This window comes from Pseudophryne corroboree, chromosome 6 (assembly GCF_028390025.1).
Source record: "Pseudophryne corroboree isolate aPseCor3 chromosome 6, aPseCor3.hap2, whole genome shotgun sequence".
Lineage (NCBI taxonomy): Eukaryota > Metazoa > Chordata > Amphibia > Anura > Myobatrachidae > Pseudophryne > Pseudophryne corroboree.
Window position 1 is genome coordinate 565,201,219 of NC_086449.1, and position 25,953 is coordinate 565,227,171.

The 25,953-nt window shown below is 44.7% G+C and overlaps 1 protein-coding gene across 2 annotated transcripts in view; it reads right to left on the bottom strand.

The window, feature by feature from the left end:
* STAB2 (stabilin 2) overlaps positions 1–25,953 on the bottom strand; it is a 285,642-nt gene that overhangs the window by 148,198 nt on the left and 111,491 nt on the right. For both annotated transcript variants that reach the window (XM_063927783.1, XM_063927784.1), the window contains 7 exons: positions 17,731–17,778; positions 15,534–15,670; positions 13,707–13,821; positions 4,879–4,956; positions 2,267–2,365; positions 2,030–2,137; positions 397–528 (listed from right to left, as the gene is read on the bottom strand). In XM_063927783.1, coding sequence (XP_063783853.1) covers positions 397–528; positions 2,030–2,137; positions 2,267–2,365; positions 4,879–4,956; positions 13,707–13,821; positions 15,534–15,670; positions 17,731–17,778 — 717 coding nt within the window. The remainder of the gene's footprint in view (positions 1–396; positions 529–2,029; positions 2,138–2,266; positions 2,366–4,878; positions 4,957–13,706; positions 13,822–15,533; positions 15,671–17,730; positions 17,779–25,953) is intronic.

Below are 25,953 nucleotides of genomic sequence, written 5' to 3' on the forward strand. Positions count from 1 at the left end.
CTGGTAGTGATACGGTAACATACTGGTAGTGAGCTCTCAGCACACTGGTAGTGATACGGTAACATACTTGTAGTGAGCTCTCAGCACAATGGTAGTGATACGGTAACATACTTGTAGTGAGCTCTCAGCACGCTGGTAGTGATACGGTAACATACTGGTAGTGAGCTCTCAGCACACTGGTAGTGATACGGTAACATACTTGTAGTGAGCTCTCAGCACAATGGTAGTGATACGGTAACATACTGGTAGTAAGCTCTCAGCAAACCCACAAGTCAGCATTCAGTATCTTTGTGTTTTGTTTTTTTAAAATCACTAGATGATATTTAGTACACAGGGCAAAGTGAAATTTATGCTTTGAGACCATGAATCAAAACTCACACATTTCTGTATCTTTACCTGTCCATTGTGCATAAAAAATCCAACTTGGAATGAAACCCCCAGCATGGTTTCCCGATGCATGCCTTCAATGAGATCATTCTTCATCAGCTGCTGACCCAGTATGACATGATATCTGACTGTATCTTCATCCTGTAGATTTGTATGAAGAAAAATATGTTATTTAGGGGTCTATTCATAAAGCAGAGTAAAGCCCTGTTTTGCGGAATACAGGGCTTTTCTCTGATTCACGCTATTCACGGAGCAGGTTACCGTGGAGAAGTCCCTGACTTCCCCAGCGGCCCCCATCTGCTCCGTGCCTGAATCGCATCACCATACCTTAGTATGGTGAGGGCGATTCATGAAGCTTTCCGCTTCTCCAAGGAGTTCAGGTTTGCCATCTCAGGAAGGCGTAACCTGAACTGTGGTGTGGTAACTGCAGGGAAACTCAATGCTTCCTTGCTCCCTGTCCCCCCCCTGACCTCCCATCAGCCTCTGTGGCCTTCCAAGAGGCCAGCCGGCGGCACATGCGCTGAAGGACCCATCGGCTGACTCCAAGCACTGCAGAGGGGGACCGCCGGAGAAGAGAGCGTCGCTGGAGTCCGGGACACTGCATCACTTCTCACATACCCTCCAGCTGTACCTTTTTGGCAGGCAGAGTACCTTTTTTAATGGTCTGTACCGATTTTTGGCTTTCCAAACTTCCATTGAAAGTATAGGAAAAGGGGTGTGACCACACCCTTTACTTTGCCTCTTTTCCTAATTTGTACCGATTTTTATGTTTAAAATGTTGGAGGGTATGTTGTCAGGAAGGGTGAGTATACCTGAATTGCTACTTATAAGTTATAACAGTTATATATCGCATAGTACCGAACCAATTCATTTATCCTTTCCTTTATATGTAGACCCCTTAATCTGTTAATTCACTGTCACTTTTCTTTAGAGAAATCCCTTTCCTGACTTTCCTTGAACCTTTCATTCTTTCCTGCCCCAAAATTCTAAATTAGATTATCTCGTTCCCATCCAACTGTGCTTTCCTTTGATTTAATGAGATAAATGGTGGTCATTCCGAGTTGTTCGCTCGCAAGCTGCTTTTAGCAGCATTGCACACGCTAAGCCGCCGCCCTCTGGGAGTGTATCTTAGCTTAGCAAAATTGCGAACGAAAGATTCTCAAAATTGCGAATAGAAATTTCTTTGCAGTTTCTGAGTAGCTCGGGACTTACTCTGCCACTGCGATCAGTTCAGTCAGTTTCGTTCCTGGTTTGACGTCACAAACACACCCAGCGTTTGCCCAGACACTCCTCCATTTCTCCAGCCACTCCCGCGTTTTTCCCAGAAACGGTAGCGTTTTTTCACACACTCCCATAAAACGGCCAGTTTCCGCCCAGAAACACCCACTTCCTGTCAATCACACTCCGATCACCAGAACGATGAAAATTCCTCGTTATGCCGTGAGTAATATACCAAACTTATTAGCAAATTTACTTGGCGCAGTGCGAACATTGCGCATGCGCAATTAGCGGAAAATCGCTGCGATGCGAAGAAAATTACCGAGCGAACAACTCGGAATGACCACCAATGCTCCACATTGATATAGCAAAAATCCAATATAATGGATAAGATTGTGACTAAACCCGATGAGGAAATACTCACTAGAGTGGCTGGACTTTTGGTGCGGATATAACTGTTGATAGCGTCATTATGAGGCGCAAATACTGTGTAAGAGTCTTCAGATTCAATCAGTTTTGCCAGCTTGTATTCCTAAAGTGAAAAAAATGTTTGGGAAGTTTGTATCATTAATAATAATTTATTACTTTCAAAGCGAGAAGCTGTAGATAAAATGATAAGAAGTGGGTATTCTCAGTATAGCCGGACACTCATGGTGCTTACAATCATATAGCCACGGAAGATGGAGTAATCAGGCATCTGATCAAGTCTGGTCATAAGGTCCGGCTTTGGGCCAGCTGTGATTTGATCTGGAGCCAATACCTACGAAACATATCATTGGTCATGTACTCATCAACACATAACGGCACAAATTACAATGTGGTCTCTCCTATTTATCTGTTCATGTAGTAAGTAAATAAATTATTACATGTTCAAATATTAAAGTGAAAAGAAGAAAGGAATGCAGTTAAAATGCCGGCTGTTGGGATCCCGGTGTTCAGGATAGCGATGCCGAGATCTCACCAGTCGACAATGCCGCCAGCCAGAATCTCGATGCACCAGGGCTATTCCCACTCGTGGGTGACCATGACACTCATAGAGTGGGAATAGATCATGTGGTGAGTGCAGTGAGCCACCGAGCCCGCACTGTGGAGAGTGCAGCGAGCCCGCAAGGGGACTCTTAGCGCTCGCCCCGCTGCCGGCATTCTGGCTGGTGGGATGCCGCTGTCGGGATATTGACAGCCGGCATACCGTCCACCCGGGATAACGTCTGTAATCAGGAAGAAATAACTAACGACAAAAAAGAAAACTCAGCTTCATTTCAGAAATGATCAATAAGATTATGGAGCAACTGCCTTATATTAGAGTGCATACTACCTACTGTATTTGTGTTTGTCTGTAAGGAGTACTGGATACAAAAATAAAGGGAACTTGAGGGTAAATGTAACTACTGTACAGATCTCTTTGAGAGAGGACTCTAGTCAGAAAAAGCTTGAGGGCCTTGTGTCATTCTCCTTCAGCATTACAGGAATGCCCCACTGCCATTTACATTGGAGAGTGCAGTTATCAGGGTAGAATAATGAGCATAGGCACTACAGACACTAGTTTTCATTCATATACTGTAGATTGTGTGACTGGTGGTATGAACAACTCTATGAGGCCCTTCAGAGAATCCACCACAGGCGCTTCCATTAACCACTTAACTGGCTAATATTTTTTTTCTAAAAAATGGCTCAGAATTATTTTTTTTAGGTTTCAATAAGGTTAAGATTTTTTTTTAAAAACATGTCCAACATGATTTTATTTAAAAAAAAAGTATACATTTTTTATTACCATCGTTTTAAATTGATGGCTGATATAAAGGTCTACCGATGATCAGAACATCACGACCATCATAACTTTACATTTCCCTGATGCTTCTCTTCTCTGCAGCCGATGGATATACATAGAGAAGGTGAGGGTGCTTGTTTTATATATCCCCAGCTGCTGCTGCTCTCTGCAGCCACGGGGTGGGGGGTTCTGTTGGCTGCCCGATCAGCAGTGATTGGCTATACGGCAGGCACTGAGGGAGGGAACCAGGAAGCACAGAAGTAGGGAGGTAAATGTGAGAGCGGCAGCTGCATGAAGATTCTCTCCCAGCAGCCGCACAGTGTAGGGTTTCCAACTGGTCGCATCAGATGCGACTATATCAGGTAAAGCCCAGCCTGCTGTAGTCGCATCTTATGCGACCATGCCAGGCAAGTGGCTAAAATAATAGTGGTGTATGGGAAGTACCTCCAACTGCTACAGTCAACTGGGTACTCCATCCTTACCCAACTAAGCCTTGCAAGGTTTTCCCCCCTATAACAATTTATCACAATATTTTACCAAAATCATTATAACATGGGTCATGAATGTTGTAAATGCTGATATATATGAAGCATCATATCCGCCACCCACAAATAATTTCACACAATGCTCAAGTATGGAAGGCAGTCATACAAAGGATAACAGGGAGTGATCAAAGCTGACAGGTAATCTTAGTTCTGTTTATAGATGTCTTTTTCTGATGTGTGTATTTCAGTTTCTGATGGAAGACATGCAAATAATGAACCACTTTAAATTCTGGTAGTTTAGCTATCATTGGCTAGCATGTAACCTGTGTCCTGGTTATATGGGACTATGAGAAATTGAACTATGGACACAAGCAGATTAATATACTGCATTCAGGGCCTAATTCAGACCTGATCGCAGCAGCAAATTTGTTAGCTAATGGGCAAAACCATGTGCACTGCAGGTGGGGCAGATGTAACATGTGCAGAGAGAGTTAGATTTGGGTGGGGTGTGTTCAATCTGAAATCTAAATTGCAGTGTAAAAATAAAGCAGCCAGTATTTACCCTGCACAGAAACAATATAACCCACCCAAATGTAACTCTCTCTGCACATGTTACAACTGCCCCACCTACAGGGCACATGGTTTTGCCCAACTGCTAACAAATTTGCTGCTGCTATCAGATCTGAATTACCCCCTCAGTACAATAGATGTCTGCAGTCAATGATCTACAATTGGTACCCGCTATAGGGAGCAAATTGTTGAATGGATAGCCATCATGTCACACAGATGTCTAAGATTTCTGATTAACAGCTAATGGCAATGAAAAGAAACAATTCTGCCTAAATATTAAAAAAGCTTTGTCTGAAGGAAGAAATAGAAGCCAGAAAAATAAAATTAAGATAAAAATTTGTATCAGTGTATATACAAATCAATGTATTAATATTGCTTCAAAGTAAAAAATCTAACTGTACATTGCTTGCAAAATATAAGACACCCTGAATAATTAATATAAAGATTTACCTTGTCAATAAGGTGCACAATGCCATTTGTAGCTACTATATCACCGACAACAAAGTTTGCACCCCCAACAGTGACATTCTGAAATAAAAATGAAACAGTCTAAGCCTTCATTGTTAAAGTATTGTCTTTATGTATACTATGTACTGTATTTACTAATATATCAGTGCATAACAGCTAGTACATGCCTCATGTAATTGACAAAGCTTAACAATTTTCACTTAGGGGCGAATTGCCGCATGTTACCATGGACAGCTTATGTTGCACATCATGGTAGGTAGTGTCTGTTGACAATTCCATAGGGTACAAGCAGAATGGAGGTAATTCCAAGTTGATCGCAGCAGGAAATTTTTTAGCAGTTGAGAAAAACCATGTGCACTGCAGGGGGGGCAGATATAACATGTGCAGAAAGAGTTAGATTTGGGTGGGTTATTTTGTTTCTGTGCAGAGTAAATACTGGCTGCTTTATTTTTACACTGCAATTTAGATCTCAGATTGAACACTCTCCACCCAAATCTACTGTCTCTGCACATGTTATATCTGCCCCCCCCCCACCTGCAGTGCACATGGCTTTGCCCAACTGCTAAAAAATTTCCTGCTGCGATCAACTTGGAATTACCCCCAATCTGCCTTCTGTAGTTAACCTGCAGATGCTACAGGACCTGGCAGCTTCCACAGCAAGGGTTGGATTGGCCCACTGGGGCACAGCGAAAATCCCTGGTGGGCCCCAGTATCTGGGGGGCCTAACGCCTCTTTCTAATGTTAGGTTCCAGACAGTGCATATACTTTGTTACTCTCTTATAGGGTCACATGGTCTCCAATGACGGTTCAAGCCTCTGTGCGGGTTGGCCTCACCCAAAAGCATGGGCTTCTACCACTACATTCCCCAATTAGGCCCTTGATGCCCCAGTCTGACATTGTCCACCGCTAATTGAATTAGCCCTTAAAAATGTGAGGCTATTATGTTAAAATGAATGACTGTAACTGAGCAATGTGCCATATACTGTACAATTCACGATAATTAATACAAAAAGTAACATTTACAAATTGTACTGTATGAGATTAGGGAAATAGATACTCGACAAATAATGATATGGTATCTCAATATTGTTGCTCAGGGCCTTAGAGAGCTTGATGGTGCCCAGGTACTTCTGGGGGGTGTGCCCTGATAGTGGGAAAAGAAAATAGTAGGTAAAAAGTATACACACTGAACAGGGGGGGGGGGGGGGGGGTGCCCTGATAGTGGGAAAAGAAAATAGTAGGTAAAAAGTATACACACTGAACAGGGGCGTGCTGTGAGCCCCCCAAACAGGGGCTAATCCGGGGGAAGGGGCAAGATCAGTGTTACTGCCCTTCTGTACAGGCAGAGGAGAGAGACATTAATAAAACAAATTTTACATGAAGGTCCTTTGAATCTGTGGCCTTATGTCTGTTGGGATGGTGCTCTATTATGTTGAGCTGTACTGAGTGAAGTCTATAGTTGTTCTATACAGATCTAGTGTTAAGATTTATTTAAGTTTTTATAAAATATATTTTGCTCATACTGGGATTCATACTCACAATTCTCTGCATACAGAGTTTCAGCTTTAACTACCTACAGTACACCACATTGCTCAATAGAATTGAGGCTTGTTCTCTATGTACTAATTGTATATATCACCTTTTAAAAAAATAAAATAGAGTCGCAGACTCAATGGGCCGGATGTAATGGCTTGCGAGACGACCGAAGCTCCGAGACTTCGGACGAACGTGTACATTTTTTTAAAGCAGTCACCATCGAATGATTTTACCAGTGTGTGCAGTCTGTGCACAGCCCAGGACTTAAGGCCTGTACACACTGGCCGATATATCGGCCGTTCTCTCGAACGGCCGATATATCGCGGGTCCGTCAGCCAGTGTGTACGGCCGATACGTCTGTGAACTCCGTCGTTCACAGACATATCGCGTCGGCCCCACAGCACAGCCGACGGCCAATATATCTACCGATATAATGGCGCGTCGCGGTGTGTGTACGGGCAGTTGGCCGACCACCCGTACACATGCTGCGGCGGCCGGCGGTGATTGATAGCTGAACTGGGCGGGCGTGTGTACACGCCCGCCCAGTTCATGACGTCAGTCCCCGACGGATCGGCCAGTGTGTATGCTCAACACACTGCCCGATCCGTCCATAGATATATCTTCCAGTGTGTACCCACCTTTACTCGTACAGAGCGATGAGAACAGGCTGATTGGGTCCGTCACACACCCTCCCTGAAAACGCTTGGGAATGCCTGCGTTTTTCCTGACACTCCTACAAACTGGCCAGTTACCAACCCACAAACGCCCTCTTCCTGTCAATCAGCTTGCAAATGGCTGTGTAATTGAATTTTCGCACCAGCTTGTCGCTGTTTGGTGATGCGCACGCGCAATGCAGTGCATACGCATGTGCAGTCAATCGATAATCGCCCACAGTGCGAAAACGCACAGCAGCGATCAGGTCTGAATCGGGCCCTGAGTTCTGAACACTGCAAGCCGGATCCCAGTCTGGGTGAGCCATCTATTGCATGCTGAGTGCAGGCACCCGGCTGTCGCAGTACATCAGACGGTGAGACACTGTCACTAACTATGGGAGGTCGAGCATAACATTGGCTTGTCTATGATATTCACCAATCACCAGCTGCTTCGTACATTGCTATTCATTACCAGGAACCTATGTTTGCTGGAAACTAGTAACCAAGACTCCGCTATGTGATTTCAACCTTTTAAAAGTTACTTAATTGTTACAGTTCTCTGGATAAGGACTGATACTTCATTTGGGGCGATACACTGTTACCAATATATTGGGGGAAACAGAAGTCCTTTTGAATATCTAGAGCTATTTTTGTACTTTTTTATATTCTTTACAAGTGGATTGCTTTTAAATATTTTACACAGTATGTTGATAGTATGATTGCACATTTAGGGGGATATCCAATTAGCCACTGTAATTTATCTAATTAGCCACGATAAGCCGGCGGAACAGCTTTGTTTTCTATACGGAAATAGGTCTGTTTCTACAAAATAACCACAGATTTCACTGAGCCTGTGTGTTTTCAGGAGATAATGTATTTTTTTTTTTACAGATGACCAAATTGGGTAGTGTAGTGTAAAACAATATCTGTGAAACATCGGAAAAAAGCCGTTTTTCACACCCGATGTTGTTTCACCACTAATTGGATATACCTTTAAAAATCTACTTGTATTGAATATTTATTTTCTCTCTTGTAATACTTTTATTATTACTATCTATTTTTTAAGTCACAACAATCCAGATTGTTTTGTTTGAGAGCTGTACCAAAGAAGTATCTTCAAACTTATTTATTTAATTATTACTCATTTTTTGCCCCTGGATTTAATAATTAAAGAGGAGAGAGACTGCTGCTGTAGACAAGTAATAAGGGGGGCAAGGGCAGACCTGGGCCCTTCCAACAAGCTCGGACCCAGGTAATTACTACCCCCTTTCTGGGCTGCCCAGTCGCTGCATTATACCAATCTAGAGTATCCAAGTATACTGAGCTGATGAAACCTGAAACTTCCAATTCTTACAAAAAGTTAAGAAACTACATCCCATGCTGTTCACAATGAGCAAGTCTGCAACACCAATATTATTATTAACCTCATAATAAAAGCCTGTGTGACATATTGCCCATAGCAACCAATCAGATTGTAGCCTTCATTTTTATAACTCATTCAAGAAAATGATAGCTAGTAAATGATAGTTTAGTAAATCTACTCCTTTAAGAGAAGTCACACAATGGAGAAAAAAGACAGTGTCCCAAAATTGATTATTTAACATATTCTGGAACAGTGGTTATCAAACTCAGTCCTCAAGACCTCAAGAAGCTCACATTTTTCAGGTCATCCAGCAGGTGCACAGGTGTACTTATTACTCACTGACACGATTTAAAACATCCACAGCTGGAGCTAATTATTTCACTTGCACTTCTGTGAGGAGACCTGGAAAACATGAGGTGTGTGGGGTCCTGAGAACAGAGTTTGAGAACCTATGAACTAGAATATTTAATACTAGATATGCATAGATAGTTATTAAAATAAATTATGTAAATAAATACAGAACAAATTTAAAATTTTCAGAATAGCATTGTAAACTAAATACTGCAGTTAAGTAACAAAGAATAACCAGGAAAGTAACTACCAGACCTAGGACTGACCATAACCAACATTAACAAATATCAACTATTTATGTGAAGCAGGGACGTGTGGTGAGCTAAAAGGCTAAGGAGGCACTAGCTAGCACCAGAGCCAGATTTACACACAAAATATGAGCAAAAGGGTACATCTGGGCATTATACACAGCAATGCCTGTGCAGCATACTTGCCTACCTGACCCTCTCCATGAGGGAGAAAATGCTCTGTTCCTGGACTTTCCTGGTAATGTATGATTGCCATCACCTGTGGTGAGCTAGTTAATTGATAAGAAAGGTGTTTCACCACAGGTGATGGCAATCATACATTACCAGGAAAGTCCAGGAACAGAGCATTTTCTCCCTCATGGAGAGGGTCAGGTAGGCAAGTATGCTGTGCAGCAGTATAAACCATACTTGCCTACCTGACCCTCTCCATGAGGGAGAAAATGCTCTGTTCCTGGACTTTCCTGGTAATGTATGATTGCCATCACCTGTGGTGAGCTAGTTAATTGATAAGAAAGGTGTTTCACCACAGGTGATGGCAATCATACATTACCAGGAAAGTCCAGGAACAGAGCATTTTCTCCCTCATGGAGAGGGTCAGGTAGGCAAGTATGCTGTGCAGCAGTATAAACCATACTTGCCTACCTGACCCTCTCCATGAGGGAGAAAATGCTCTGTTCCTGGACTTTCCTGGTAATGTATGATTGCCATCACCTGTGGTGAGCTAGGTAATTGATAAGAAAGGTGTTTCACCACAGGTGATGGCAATCATACATTACCAGGAAAGTCCAGGAACAGAGCATTTTCTCCCTCGTGGAGAGGGTCAGGTAGGCAAGTATCGTATAAACTCCAGGAAATTTGGTGAGTTTTGATCAGAGATGTGTGGAACAGATAAGCAGGTGAGGCAGCCATAGACTTTTTACTTCAGAGTTTTGGCTATAAAAATGATTAGAATAATGCAAAGAAGATATTTCACACATATTCTTTGTATTTTTCATATCTTTGGTACAAACGTAAGTATGACAGGAAAGGCTCTGCCTCACCTGCCTCACCCCACCGCACATCTCTGATGTGAAGAGAATCATAACAGTAAATATAGGGTCAAATTCAGTATGAATCGCAAGTAGCGATTCGTATGGAATTTTTGCTGAGGGGCCGCGGTCGCATGCGCAGCAGGCCCTACTGCGCATGCGCCCGCAATTTCTGTCAATCAGGCAGAGACGGTCGCGGGGCGGCAACACTCTGTTTTCTGGGTGGAAACGGAGCATTGCGGGAGCGTGCCAGCCCAAATGGTGGGCTGGTACGCGCAAACGGGGGCGTGTCGGGGGTGCGGCCGCAGCGGCTGTGTGACGTCACACGCAGCCGCTGCAACAACAAAAATGGCGCCGGGACTCCTGCGGCCGCAGCTAAGCAGGAGTCATCCTTAATTTCTGTTCACAATTTCTGCTTGAAGCAGGGGGGGAGGCGCCGGTCAGCATGCGTGCTAATGGTTAGCAAATTCTGCTGATTAGCAGAATTTGCTAACCTTACTGAATTGGCCCCATAATCAGAAAATGTACACTAACATACATCAATTAAGGACGTACCTTGGGGTACTATTTATAGGCTTTAATGGACTCTCATCTTACACACCTTGCTCAGTGCCTGAGACCTATACCCATTTCCCACCTACACACCAACTATAACCTGACAGTGACTTGGGATACTGAACACAGTTGCATCTGTGTTCACACTGAGGCAAGGATGATTGGTTGGGAGAGGAATCAGCAGCAGAAAGAAAGAAGTAATAATGCCACTGTATAGGTCATTGGTACGGCCTCATCTAGAATACTGTGTTCAATTCTGGAGGTCATATCTTCAAAAGGATATTAATACATTAGAGACTGTACAAAGAAGGGCAACTAAACTGCTGCATGGCCTACATCACAAAACATACCCAGAAAGACTAAGAAATCTCAATATGTATAGTTTGGAGCAGAGAAGGGAAAGGGGGGACATGATAGAAACTTTCAAATATATCAAGGGTTTTAACAAAGTCTAGGAGGGAAACATTCTTCAAATGAAGAGAAGTATTAGAACACGAGGACATGCACTGAGACTGGAGGGGGGGAGGTTCAGGGGAAATTTGAGGAAAAACATACTTCACAGAAAAGGTAGTGGACAAGGGGAATAGCCTCCCATCAGAGGTGGTAGAGGCTAAGACAGTAGAGTAATTTAAACATGCATGGGATAGACATAAGGATATCCTAACAAAGAAAGAAGGATAAAAAAAGGTTTGAGGTAAAAATATGGTAAAAAAGAGGCAGACTAGATGGGCCAAGTGGTTCTTATCTGCCATCAAATTCTCTGTTTCTATGTTTCTAATGACCTGGCGTAACCCAGGTTCTGTGTCAGTGTGAAAAGGTCAACATGGGATATTTGATCCAGGTCCGTGAACCCGGTCATGACCAGGGTTACAGCAGCGGTGTTATGAGCCAACAGCTTGCTTCTGTAATGGGCCGCCGGCTCGCCCCCCCCCCCCCCCCCCCCGCGTCCCGGTCGTTGCTGGGCAACCGGGACGCCGAAGAGCTATCGCCCAGCAGCTTCCTGTTGTCGCCTAGGGTGAGAGTATGGAAGGTAATCATAGAGGGAGTGGGGACATGCTCAGCTGCACAGGTTTATTTACTTAAGGAGGCCTGGCTGCATGAAGTTTGTAATTGGTTCATCTCCTTTATATTCTTAGCCTGCCTGTCATTCAGTACTGGTCACAGTTCCTGGCTGCAGCGGGAGCCCTTGTCTCTTGGTATTAATTCTAGCCAGTGGATACCTCGCCTGGTTACCTACTATACTGTAGTCCACTGCAGAGTTCCTGTGTCCAGCTCCGTGTCAGCTGCATAATCTGTCACGTTTATCATCTGTCGTTTTGCATTATTTTACCCCATCTGTTTCCTGTGTGGTTACGTGTCTCCTCTGTGTTCAATTCATCCTGTATCTCTTTCGTACCCCGATACCTGTAGCTCCACCTGTAGGTTTAGAGTCCTAGGTGTTTAATGTGCTCTTTCTCCCTAAACACTGTAGCTCTTATTTCACCAGCCTTGTCTCTGTCTGGGACTCTCCTGTCTTTATATCTTTGGCTCTTCCGATTTTCCCTGGCACCGTAGGGTTATTCTCTTTCTCTTATACTTATATTTGTGCTACTTCTCTACTCTTTTGGGTCCTCCTTCCTATCGGCATTGATTCAGGTCACTCAGGGTTAAGCTCGGACTACCACCAGTGGCATAAGTACTGGTGGCATCCCAGTACCGGTAAGCACACCACGCCTTGTGGAAAAATGGGCTATTATAGGCTAGAAGACCTGCTGGTGAGTTCTATGAGTCTTAACCTGGGGTGTACAGGGGTCTGCTCGGAAAGAAGATTCTCCAGTCGTAACAAGCGGTGTGAAAGAGGTGTTCCTGGGATATGTTAAAAGGAGCTCATGGAGCTCCATTATACATAATCCAGGTTAGATTACCTGGGAACACCCTTTCAAACTGAAGCCTACCCAAGTCGGTCTCGAGATTAAGCCTGGTGGCGATCTGACTGTCTTAACATCATTTGTAGGCCGTGGGCAAAGCAACACACTGGGGCCCCTACCCACCTATTCACAGGAATACATAAAAAAAATCTTTACATACCCCTCCTGCGGTCCCACGCCTGCTCTCCACATGCTTCCATACATTCACTGTCTGGCTGCAGGCTGTGGGGCAGAGATTGGGGGTGGGAGGGTAAAAATGACCAGGGCCCAAGTCTGACGGAGGTGCCCAGGTCCCCCCCTCCACCTTACCCGGCAGCAGCAATTGCAGCTCTTCTCCTCAGCCCAGCCCATGCTGCTGTGTGATGGGCTGCAGTGTAGCCAGAGAGGCGCTTAAAATACAAATTTTCTGTATTTTTTTCTATTGGTGCATGGCCACGCCTCCTGTGTTCAGGCCATGCCCCCTAAAAAGTACCTGGCTGCAGGCTAGAGAATGCTACCTGGTCACTCTGATTGTGTTTAATTCACAATCAGGGCAACTGGACAGAATTCCCAATAACTTCCCAAAAGAAGCTCTGGAAGCACCAGCCCGCCCATGCTTAAAGGCCCCTAAAATTATAGGCCTATATGATAGGATGGCCCTGAGGTAGCAGACACACAACCCGGGTTCGGTCTTTCACACCGATGATACAGGACCTTGCTTGACCCGGCTTGCCCCAGCAATATCCTGGGTCAGAGGTTCAGTGTGAAAGGCGTACACCATACTAGTGATTGTGATACATGTCTGAAATCAGGTTGGGTAGAAAGTCCAGACAGTTGGAATTACAAACAGCGGAATCCCAACGCTGAGAATGCCGATGGCTTCTGGGTAAGTATTTCACAGCCTAACCCTAACAATGCCCTCGAGCAGCCAACCCTAACCATCCCCTCCAGCAACCTAACACTTACCATGCCCCCCTCCTCCACAGCCTATCCCTAACCAACCCCCTGCATCCTAACCCTATCCTCCCTTAGCCCCCGCAGGCTAACCCTAACCCTGATCCAAACCCTCATACTCACCTTGGGGATCCATCAGCATTCCCCTCATCGGATCCTCAGGACCCTGACCACCACCTGAAATCAGTTGCCTGGACTTTGCCTTATCACTATACACTTATCACAATGAAACTTACCCCATTTTCTTTAGAAAGATGCAGAAAACTACTTTTAAGAGAGGTGGCCAACATGTCAGTTGAAGACAAGTTCTTTATGTCATCATATCTGTAGACACCCGACAATATATGATTCCTGGAAGCAAAGATAAAGAAATGAAACTGTGATCAATTCAACATATTCTCAAAGAAGCTGAAGTCTTAACATTTAAGAAACATAAATATTTTTATTTAGTTTGAAAATTAATGGATATTGTTAAGGAATAGTTTATGTTGGATATAGCTTTGAATATTATACTTACTGAATCTACTAAGGCACATAAGTCCTATTGTTTGTATTAAGAAAGTTATATCTATATACATTACACCAAATAACCTTAATCATACATATCACATATCATTCCATAAATTCTGTAAATCTATGTAGTGAACTCATTATTTAAATGTGAATACTAAACCAAATCCTTCTTGAGTACAATCAAAATATAAACTTTAATAAATTGTTTGTAGTTTTGTAACTGTTTCAAAAAGTTGTTTGACATTGGGGTTTATTTACAATGAAACAGCAGCGGAGCACAGAAGGTTCTTCCCCACCTTTGTGAGATCACACTCTACTGTTCTGCACCTTTCTGTTGTAGAAATTTGCTTTGCAAATATAAGCAGGTTTTACAGACCTCAGGTCTTGCAGTGGTGATAACTGGATCGGAGTATTATCTGTGTGCATTGACTTACTGTAGGGGTATCTGTACAGTCACAGAGCTGCAAAAGGGTCTGCCCACTTCAGTAGCAATCACTTTACTGTCACTTCCCAAGGGCGCTTTACTACTGTGGGGTCTGCTGACTATGCATGCGCGAGTAGTTAGTGCCAGGGATGGATCCTACGGATACCTCTCCCAGTACTTGTTGCGATCTGTAGCCTGTAGGCTGCAATGGCTAATGCCATCTTCCGATGGTGTTAGCTCCTGGTGCCAAGCATTCTGGAGCTTGGTAAAATCAGCAATACCCAATAGGCTTCTATAGGGGCTTCTTTTGTGGTAAAAAATGGTGGATCCCTGCAGATATGTTCCCATCTCCTGCCTTCTGCTCTTCAATCCACGAAGAACAAGGTGACAAGGCTTCTAGTAGACTGTAAATTCTCAAGAGCAGGGCCCCCACCAGTGCTGGGCTGGGGCATGAAGAACAGCCACATTGGTTTAGCCAACCATTAGAGAGTGCATAGGCTGGGCCCCTTGATATATATATATATATATATATATATATATATATTAGTAAATATAAATACTGCTAGTGCATGCATTATAATGTACAAGAATAATGATGCCACTTCACTGTAGAAAATAAATCATAGTCCTGTGCAGTATGAGGTATAGAAGAGAAGGTGGGCTCCTAGTCAGTGGGGCCCACTGGGGGTTTCTCCTGTGGGCCAGTCCAACTCTGGCCCCCACTACTTTACATCTCAGGCCTGCCCACTCGCTCACTAAACCTCTTGTACAAAACCTCTCGTACAGTACAATTTTAACATGTGAGTTTTATTGCTATGTTTAACCTAAGCATATGGAATATATACTTGTTTTGTGCTAGTTAGTTTTGGTACCACACAGCTTGTTATTTTGCTTAGTTTGCACTCATCTATTTGTGTTGCAAAACAATGGTGCTTTACAGTTCCTATTTACCATAACGTTGTACATAACGTAGTACAGTGGCCAGTTTTGTACAGCACCTTTCTCTCTGCCTGCACTGCAGACAAAGCACGATTTGCATTTTAGGAATCATAAGAAATACATACTGTATGTATAATGCAACTAGAATAAAAAATAAAAAAAGAGAGTGGTGTGACTTAAGGTTTACTTTAGCAATGTTGGCACATTCTCTTTTCTCATCCAGTATGTCTTGTCCAGCGTGTTCATAATCTCAAATGCTCGTTGAGTGGGGACTAGCACAGTCATATTTGGAGATTGGGAAATCAAGAATTTTATGTCTGGATCCTGTAAAAGAAACATCAAAGAAAGTCACAATGTGTGACTGACTGCAGCACGTGTTGTTTGTTATGTCATTTTCCATCTAGCCCGATTTATAAAAGAAAGAGAAGGCATGCTGACTTCACTCATTGTCAGAGGACAGTGTAAGATTTGACGTTTTGAAACAGAAGTTGAACAGTGTGTAGAAATATTATATTCAGCGGTGCAAGCAAAGGAGTATTGTCAAAGGGACAGAAACAAGTCACTTCATTAAATTATTTAGTAGATAATAGTTTCCACTTTCCATAGGAAACAAATCCAATTTGAAGTTAACTTAGGCTGACCATATTATCCCTTTAACCTGGGACACACATGAATTACACAGGTGCATTGGCTGCTTAAAACCAGGTGAAATGCAGGCTTGTAGTCAGACAGCCACAGAACCTGTGTAATTCATGAGTGTCCCAGGTTAAAGGGATAATATGGTCAGCCTAGTTAACTACATTACAATTATGGGTTGATATACATTCATTTCTCCTATATACATGTGTTGCTCTCCTCTGGAATTATTGTTTTTATTTCTTGTTTTTACTTTTCTAGCAAATTTACATGTTTAAAAATAATTCGAAACTCAGAAATAAGAGGATTTCTGGTCACTTACCATTGAATCCCTTTCTCTTAAACAGGCTAGGGGGCACTGGACAATGGGATTGAGGATGGCTACCAAAGAGCTGGCACATAAACTAAAACCTGTAACTTTAAGACTAAGCTCCTCCCCTCTGCAACTCCTAACAGGCCAGTTCAACTTAAAAAGTGCCCAGAAGGATAAGCAGGGACTCATTTTTTCACAGCAGTGTTTGGCGGCAATTATACTTGTGAGTATAATTTTATTGACAGGTAACCCGTGGATTCTACTTGGAGAAGGGGACCGACTGCTTCGTGTCAACATAGGTAAGTATGTGTGTGTCGGTATGCATGTATGTAATAAAGTTTTACTATCACGGTGTGTGTGTACTGTTTTTATTTGGGTATTTTTTTTGCAGTAGAACTACAGGTACCAGCGGGCCCGTTTCTTCCCCCGCATGCTGGTACTTGTGGTTCTCCAAGTACCAGCTTGCGGGGGAGGCTTGCTGGGACTTGTAGTTCTACTACAAAATACAATATTCTTTATTTTTACACTTGGCTATCAGCCCCCCATCCGCCGCCCTTGGATGGGGGGGACAGCCTCGGGCTTCACCCCTTGCCCTTGGGTGGCTGGAGGGGGGGACCCCTTGATTTAAGGGTTTCCACTCCTCCAGGGTACCCCGGCCAGGGGTGACTAGTTAGTGATTTAATGCCAGGGCCGCAGGGACCAAGATAAAAGTGTCCCCCGGCTGTGGCATTATCTCTCTGACTAGTGGAGCCCGGTGCTGGTTCAAAAAATATGGGGGACCCCTACGCTTTTTGTCCCCCGTATTTTTTGCACCAGGACCAGGCACAGAGCCCGTGCTGGTTGTTTAAATATGGGGGAACCCCGGTCAATTTTCCCCCCATATTTTTTCAACCAGGACCGGCTCAAAGGGCCTGAGTCTGGTTTTGCTTAGGAGGGGGGACCCCACGCAAAAAAAATTTCAGATTTTTAACACTTTCCCACCCCTTCCCACTGATAAACATGCACGGATCTCATGGATCCGTGCATGACTATCAGAACACGGTAAAAAAAAAGCAGGTCTGTTTTAAAACTGGTTTTATTTACGATTTGTATTTTTTCACGGCAGTGTTTGGCTATTGGCGGCAGTGTTTGTGATTTAGAATTTTTAGTAAATTACCGAGTTGTATACCTAAACAGCCGTGTTTGACCGATGGTGTATTCATTCGTATTTCTTTTCTTTAACTACCAAAAAAATATTAATGCCCTCATCACTGCCGAGATTTGAGGTTAGTAAATTCCCGAGATGACACTTTGAATAAAAAACACCAAATCGGTCAAAATCGGGACCTTAGTAAATATACCCCTATGGATTAATTCAGTTTAAGCTGTGAGTCCCTATTCTTAAAACTTTTGGTATAAATCCCAGACTTATCACAACAATATATATAGCACTTACCTCTATCCATTTATGAAACTCAGAAGCTTCTGGGAGTGATGCCACCACCTATGGCAAAATAAAATGATATATACATGAACAAATGAGACTTAACCACTAAGAATAAAGAAAACAGATAAGTGCTGGCATTTCAATTTATTGTCATATTTATTACTGACAAATAATGTTTTCAATTTAAATTTTGAAATGGTGGTAGCTCTAAAGTCCGGTCACACATACAGAACCAAACATTGGTGTTCATCTCTTTATTCCACAACTCACCCGTTAAGATGGGGTAATCATTTCCCATCCAAGACAAAAGGTTTGCGACATACCCAAATGCAAGGAGAGTGTACCCACTAAGCCTAAAACTTAACAAACTACCATTCTTGCTACTCACACAGGCACAAACCATACACAAAAAAGGAGTGGGATGGTGGGAAGGCGGAACAAAGAGGCAGATATTCTGCACCACACTGCTATTAACACCAACACTTCTCCACACTAAACTACTATTGGTGTTAAAACTAAGCTGACTACTTTAATGGAGAAACCACCAGTACATTATAAAAGTGGCAATACTCAAGCCCCTTGTGGTTTAATGTCCCTCATGCTTATAGTGTCAGCCTTCATTGAAACATAAGCTCATTGCTCCTCATTGTGTATGCACTTAAAGAAATTTGGGGAGGCTGTGGCTAGGTGTTGTTCTGAATGGCTCCATAGCCTGAGAGCTCTACAAACAGTATACCCCGGCTAGCCAGAGGGTAATCAGATGTGCAAAGGCATAAACTGTAGAAAAATATGGCACAGTCAGTGGGAAAAGGGGGCAAAACTTTTTTTTAGGTATATAAGTGAAAGTAAAAAAAAACAAAAGGCAGAATAATAAGATTAAAGACAGACAGTGGGAGTCTTGTTGAGGGAGACAATGTAATAGCAGATCATCTTAATTATTTTTGCTCAGTATTCACTACTGAAAGAGAGGGGAAGGGGCCATAGTTAAGTTGTAGGCAGGGTCGGACTGGCCCACAGGGGTACAGGGGAAACCAGTGGTGGGCCCCACTGCCTGAGGGCCCACCTCCTGCTCTAAGGAGGAAACTGTGCACTTGTATTATACATGGTAGATATGTTGCATTACACTGCACAAGACAATTGTGTATTTCAAGCCTCTGTGAAGGCTGGCCACACCCCCTTTGTAGGCTGACTACACCTATAAGTATGGGCCACCTATCACTGCCCTTCATGCCCCAGTCTGACACTGGTTATAGGTAGTGATGTGCACCGGAAATTTTTCGGGTTTTGTGTTTTGGTTTTGGATTCGGTTCCGCAGCCGTGTTTTGGATTCGGACACGTTTTGGCAAAACCTCCCTGAAAATTTTTTGTCGGATTCGGGTGTTTTTTTTCAAAACCCCCTCAAAAACAGCTTAAATCAAAAAAATGTGGGGGTCATTTTGATCCTATAGTATTATTAACCTCAATAACCATAATTTCCACTCATTTCCAGTCTATTCTGAACACCTCACACCTCACAATATTATTTTTAGTCCTAAAATTAGCACCAAGGTCGCTGGATGGCTAAGCTAAGCAACCCAAGTGGCCGACACAAACACCTGGCCCATCTAGGAGTGGCACTGCAGTGTCAGACAGGATGGCAGATTTAAAAAATAGTCCCCAAGCAGCACATGATGCAAAGAAAAAAAGAGGTGCAATGAGGTAGCTGTGTGACTAAGCTAAGCAACCTAAGTGGCCGACACAAACACCTAGCCCATCTAGGAGTGGCACTGCAGTGTCAGACAGTATGGCAGATTTAAAAAATGGTCCCCAAACAGCACATGATGCAAAGAAAAAAAGAGGTGCAATGAGGTAGCTGTGTGACTAAGCTAAGCGACCCAAGTGGCCGACACAAACACCTGGCCCATCTAGGAGTGGCACTGCAGTGTCAGACAGGATGGCAGATTTAAAAAATAGTCCCCAAACAGCACATGATGCAAAGAAAAAAAGAGGTGCAATGAGGTAGCTGTGTGACTAAGCTAAGCGACCCAAGTGGCCGACACAAACACCTGGCCCATCTAGGAGTGGCACTGCAGTGTCAGACAGGATGCCAGTTTTAAAAAATAGTCCCCAAACAGCACATGATGCAAAGAAAAAAAGAGGTGCAATGAGGTAGCTGTGTGACTAAGCTAAGCGACCCAAGTGGCCGACACAAACACCTGGCTCATCTAGGAGTGGCACTGCAGTGTCAGACAGGATGGCAGATTTAAAAAATATTCCCCAAACAGCACATGATGCAAAGAAAAAAAGAGGTGCAATGAGGTAGCTGTGTGACTAAGCTAAGTGACCCAAGTGGCCGACACAAACACCTGGCCCATCTAGGAGTGGCACTGCAGTTTTCTAGCGAGAAGATGAGTGCTTCCATCCTCATGTGAATCTGAACCACTAGCCATGAACATAGGCCAGGGCCTCAGCCGTTCCTTGCCACTCCGTGTCGTAAATGGCATATTGGCAAGTTTACGCTTCTCATCAGACGCTTTTAATTTTGATTTTTGGGTCATTTTACTGAACTTTTGTAGTATACTTGATGACACAGAGGTAGAGCAATGGACTACTGTACCGTACTGCTATATATATACTGGTGGTCACAGCAACATTCTGCACTGTCACCTCCTACTATATACTGCGCACAACTAAAATGCTGCACAGGTATGGATGCATAGTATACTTGACGACACAGAGGTAGAGCAGTGGACTACTGTACCATACTGCTATATATATACTGGTGGTCACAGCAACATTCTGCACTGTCCCCTCCTACTATATACTGCGCACAACTAAAATGCAGCACAGGTATGGATGCATAGTATACTTGACGACACAGAGGTAGAGCAGTGGACTACTGTACCGTACTGCTATATATATACTGGTGGTCACAGCAACATTCTGCACTGTCCCCTCCTACTATATACTGCGCACAACTAAAATGCAGCACAGGTATGGATGCATAGTACACTTGATGACACAGAGGTAGAGCAGTGGACTACTGTACCGTACTGCTATATATATACTGGTGGTCACAGCAACATTCTGCACTGTCCCCTCCTACTATATACTGCGCACAACTAAAATGCTGCACAGGTATGGATGCATAGTATACTTGACGACACAGAGGTAGAGCAGTGGACTACTGTACCGTATTGCTATATATATACTTGTGGTCACAGCAACATTCTGCACTGTCCCCTCCTACTATATACTGCGCACAACTAAAATGCAGCACAGGTATGGATGCATAGTATACTTGACGACACAGAGGTAGAGCAGTGGACTACTGTACCGTACTGCTATATATATATATACTGGTGGTCACAGCAACATTCTGCACTATCCTCCTACTATATACTACAATGCAGCACAGATATGGAGCGTTTTTCAGGCAGAGAACGTAGATATTTTCAGCACACTGAGCACAGATATTTGCAAGCACACTGAGCACAGATATTTGCAGCACACTGAGCACAGATATTTGCAGCACACTGAACACAGAAACTGAGAGAACGCAGCCACGTCCTCTCGCTTTCATCTCCAAAGCACGAGTGAAAATGGCGGCGACGCGCGGCTCCTTATATAGAATAGGAATCTCGTGAGAATCCGACAGCGGGATGATGACGTTCGGGCGCGCTCGGGTTAACCGAGCAAGGCGGGAAGATCCGAGGCTGTCTCGGAACCGTGTAAAATGGGTGAAGTTCGGGGGGGGGGGTTCGGATCCCGAGGAACCGAACCCGCTCATCACTAGTTATAGGTACTGTATATACAGAAAAATGAGGTAGAAACAAGTACATTTACAGAGGAGAAAGTCCTATGAGAACTCTCAAAACTGAAAGTGGATGAATCAATGGGGACAGATGGGATACATCCAAGGATTCTGAAAGAGTTTAAACGGGGGGCTGGTAACACCATTAACAGAATTATGTCAAACAAATCTCACTGAGTTTTCGGCTGGGTGACTAAAGTAATAGATAAGGAAGGGGGGGGGGGGTGGATAGATATAGTTTATCTAGACTTAGTAAAGCTTTTGACACTGTCCCACATCGCACACGGTTAAATGAACTTGAAGCTTGAAGGCATGGGACTGGATACTAAAGGGAGGCACACACGTAGCGATGCGTGCTTAAATTCTAAGCATCTCTCGTGTGTATGCCCCACAGCGATAGCCGCACATTGCTATCACCAAATCTAGTTAGATCGCTCACTTCACCGCTGGGTGAAGTAAGCGTTCCCCCCCCCCCCCCCCCCCCCCTCACCTCAGTGGCAAACGCAGGATTTCTAGAGGGGTGTTTCCAAATGCAGTCTACAATCTCCCACTCTCTGAAATATTGGAGCAAGTGCAGGGGGAGTGGTAGAAGAACCTAGTAACGACTCTGGACATTAATGTAAATGGGTGGTCTTCAGTATGCCGACTGACGGGATCCCGGCGCACAGTATACCGGCGCCGGGATCCCGACAGCCGGCATACCGACACTTATTCTCCCTCGTGGGGGTCCGCGACCCCCCTGGAGGGAGAATAAAATAGCGTGGCGCACGTAGCGCGCCACCGTGCCCGTAGCGTGACGAGCGCAGCGAGCCCACAAAGGGCTCATTTGCGTTCGCCACACTGTCGATAAGCCGGCGGTCGGGCTCCCGGCGCCGGTATGCTGGTCGCCGGGAGCCCGACCGCCGGCATACCATAGTAAACCCATGTAAACATTGGTCTTTGTATACACTGGATTCTGTATGGAATAAAGTATTGATATTTAACACTTTAAGACTGTATCAAACATATTTAAATCATATAAATAAGATAAGTGGTTAGGAAAACATAATAGAACCAGTATTGCACTTTCTAAGCACACATTCTCCCACTTCATGGTAAGGCCCCTGTCTCTTCAGTGCTTCCAACGCGTTTCGGGCTCCAGGCTCCAGGCCCTTTATCGAGGATGGCACTGGTTTAGCCAACTTCCAAAAGGAAGTTGGCTAAACCAGTACCATCCTCGATAAAGGGCCTGGAGCCCGAAACGCGTTGGAAGCACTGTTATACAGAACGCAAGTCCTAGGTGCACTCTGTTCAGTTCGAGTACACCGAAAAAAGCCGTCACCAAAGCCGGACCCTGAGCCGTCACGGAGCGCAGCACGCCACACAGGAGATGCGGCAGGAGAGAGCGGCGCTACTAAGCAAGGGAACCAAGCCGCACGGAGCAGCAGCCCACGACCCCACCGCCAGCAACTACAAGGTGGGTAGTTTAGGGATAGATAGGTCTGGGACATTTTCCATCTTCTTGTGGCAAATATCGGAACCCGTTTATACACAAAAGGACTACAATTTCTCCAAAAGGGCTGCAAACATTTTTTACTAACCCCCTTTTTTCTTTACAGGTATTGCACTTATTCCTTAGGCAACTCTTGGCTTTAACAACTGTTGCAAAATATCACAAGCGCCTTGTTTTGTATATATACGGGTGTAGTATGGTATGCCGGCGGCCAGCATACCGGCACCGGGAGCCCGACCGCCGGCATACCGACAGTCTGGCGAGTGCAAAGGAGCCCCTTGTGGGCTCGCTGCGCTCGCCACGCTGCGCTCGCCACGCTGCGCTGGGCACGGCGGTGTGCTACGCGCGCCACGCTATTTATTCTCCCTCCAGGGGGGTCGTGGACCCCCACGAGGGAGAATAGCTGTCGGAATGCCGGGTGTCGGGATCCCGGCGCCGGTATACTGTGCGCCGGGATCCCGACATTCGGCATACTGAAGACCACCCGGTAGACACACCAGGAGGGGTAAAACAAATGACTGAGGATCTAGGTAGACTAGAGGAATGGTCTTGGTAATTATAGTTTAATGCCAAAAAATTGCTAAATTATGCACTTGGGTCTCAAAAATCCAATGGCTAAATATAGTATTAATGGCACTATACTGGAAACTACTGAGGAGGAAAGGGATATAGGAGTCACTATTTCAGGTGACTTAAAGGCAGGTAAACCATTTTTCCAGAGATCTGCGCATGCGCTCTAGACTCTAGGACAGCACTAGGGCCCCCTAGTAACCCTAGTGCCCAGAGCTGCAGCGCTGCTGGTTAGAGAGGAGGGTGCCCAGTCAGAGCCTGCAAATGGGCTTCGTCATCTCTAAATGCACCCCTGGCTGGACAGATTTATTTTTACACGTTACATCTGTCCCACCCACAGTGCACCCAAGGTGCACAATAACTTGCTCTTTTATGCTTTGCTCCCTACTCAGAATCAGACGCTAAATGTTTATATTCTCTGGTATGTAGAGTTGTACACATATCTGTGTACTGACTTCCCTATTTGTATGTTTGGTTTCATAGCCAGCATCATTAGTATCAGTGCTCATCTGCACTAGCCCTATACTTCTATACTTGGTGGAAAACATAATTCTGTAAACAGGCATATTTATGCTTCCACACAACTCTACATAGCCAACAACTCACTGCCAGTGCACATACTATGTGCCAGATGTACTAAGCCTTGAAAAGTGATAAAGTGGAGAGTTATAAACTACCAGCCAACCAGCTTCTAATTGTCATTTTTCAAACAGGGCCTATGACATGGCAGATAGGAGCTGATTGGCTGGTACTTTATCACTCTCCATTTTATCACTTTTTAAAGCTTATTACATTTGGCCCATTGTCTGCATACACATGCAGCCCATTTCCACCCATTCAGTTGCAAGAGGAGAAGCGCCTGAAATGTATATGAATCCAGATACCAGCAGTTGTGTCAGTGAGTAGGGAGAGGAAGAGGGATAGAGCTCTGTGTAATCTGTATGTGAGAAGGGAGAGGCGGAAGGATACAGCTCTGTGTAATATTTATGTGAACCAGGAGAAGCGGAGGGATAATGCCAGTGCTTAAAGCGCCCCCCCCCCCCAGTTCTAAAGGCATTGTGCGTGCCGTAGGTGCGTGTCGCAAAAAAGCGGTGTGGTCTCAAAACAGAAAGGGGCGTGGTCACCCAACATGACCAGCACCCCTTATACAATGCCCTCAGTATTAGTGCCCCTTATGCAATGCCCACTGTAGTGGTAGTGACAACAGTTGTAGTTCCCCTCATTTAAAGCCCATAGTATTGGTGCCCCTTATACAGTGCCCCCAGTAGTAGTGCCCCTTATGTCCCCAGGAGTGATGCCCCTTATTAAGTGCCCCCTATGCAATGCCCTCATTAGTAGTGCACCCAGTAGATGTACCCCCAGTGGTAATGCCCTGTGTAATATTGGCCCCAGTAGTAATGCCCCCATAGTTATGCCCCCTGTAGTTATGCCTCTAGTAGAGATGCCCCCAGCAGAGATCCCTCCTGTAGTTATGCCCCCTGTAGTTATGATCCCAGAACACATGCCCCCCAGTACAGATGCCTCCTGTAAAAGCTGCCCCTAGTACAGTTGCCCTCTGTAGTTATGCCTCAGTATAGATGCCCCTAGTAGAAGCTGCCCCCAGTACAGATGCCCCCAGTAGAAGCTGCCCCCTAGTAGAAGCTGCCCCCAGTACAATTGCCCCCTGTAGTTATGCCCCAGTACAGATGCCCCCAGTAGAAGCTGCCCCCTAGTAGAAGCTGTCCCCAGTACAGTTGCCCCCAGTAGTTATGCCCCAGTATAGATGTCCCCAGTAGAAGCTGCCCCCTAGTTACACACAAAACCCCCCCCCACAATACTCACCAGCCCCGCTCCTGCTTCCGGACCGCTGACCTCTGCCTGGCCGCCAGCTCCTCGGATCTACGTCTCTCCCATAGCGCCACACAGCCACACACAGCCGGAAGCCGGAACTCAGGTGTGAGCTCCGACTGCTGCCGAGGGGAAGGTGCCAGCGCCCGCTGGTAACAGAACCTCAGCGGGCGCCTCTGCGGGCAGTATTTTCTCTATAGAGTCTTTAATGTAAAGTTTTAAATTCTAGATGAATAATTTTTTCTATATTTTGGAAACAATTTAAGAAAGCCTGATTGGAATTTTCTTTCAAGATCAAATTAATATTATTTTGAGCCATTGTTGCAGGGCCCCTAAAAGGAGCGGGGTCTATAGGCCGGTGCCTACTCTGCCTATTTGGTAAACTGGCATGGGGGGGGGGGGGGGGCAACAACTGTGAGCATCTTTAGCAATGAAAGTCAGTATCAAAATAAAAATGATGTCATCAAATAGTTTCTCCATATCAAGTGGGAGGTGCCAAGAAGAATAGATCAGAGCATCTAGTCTCCAGTAAATTGTATCCTATGTGAGG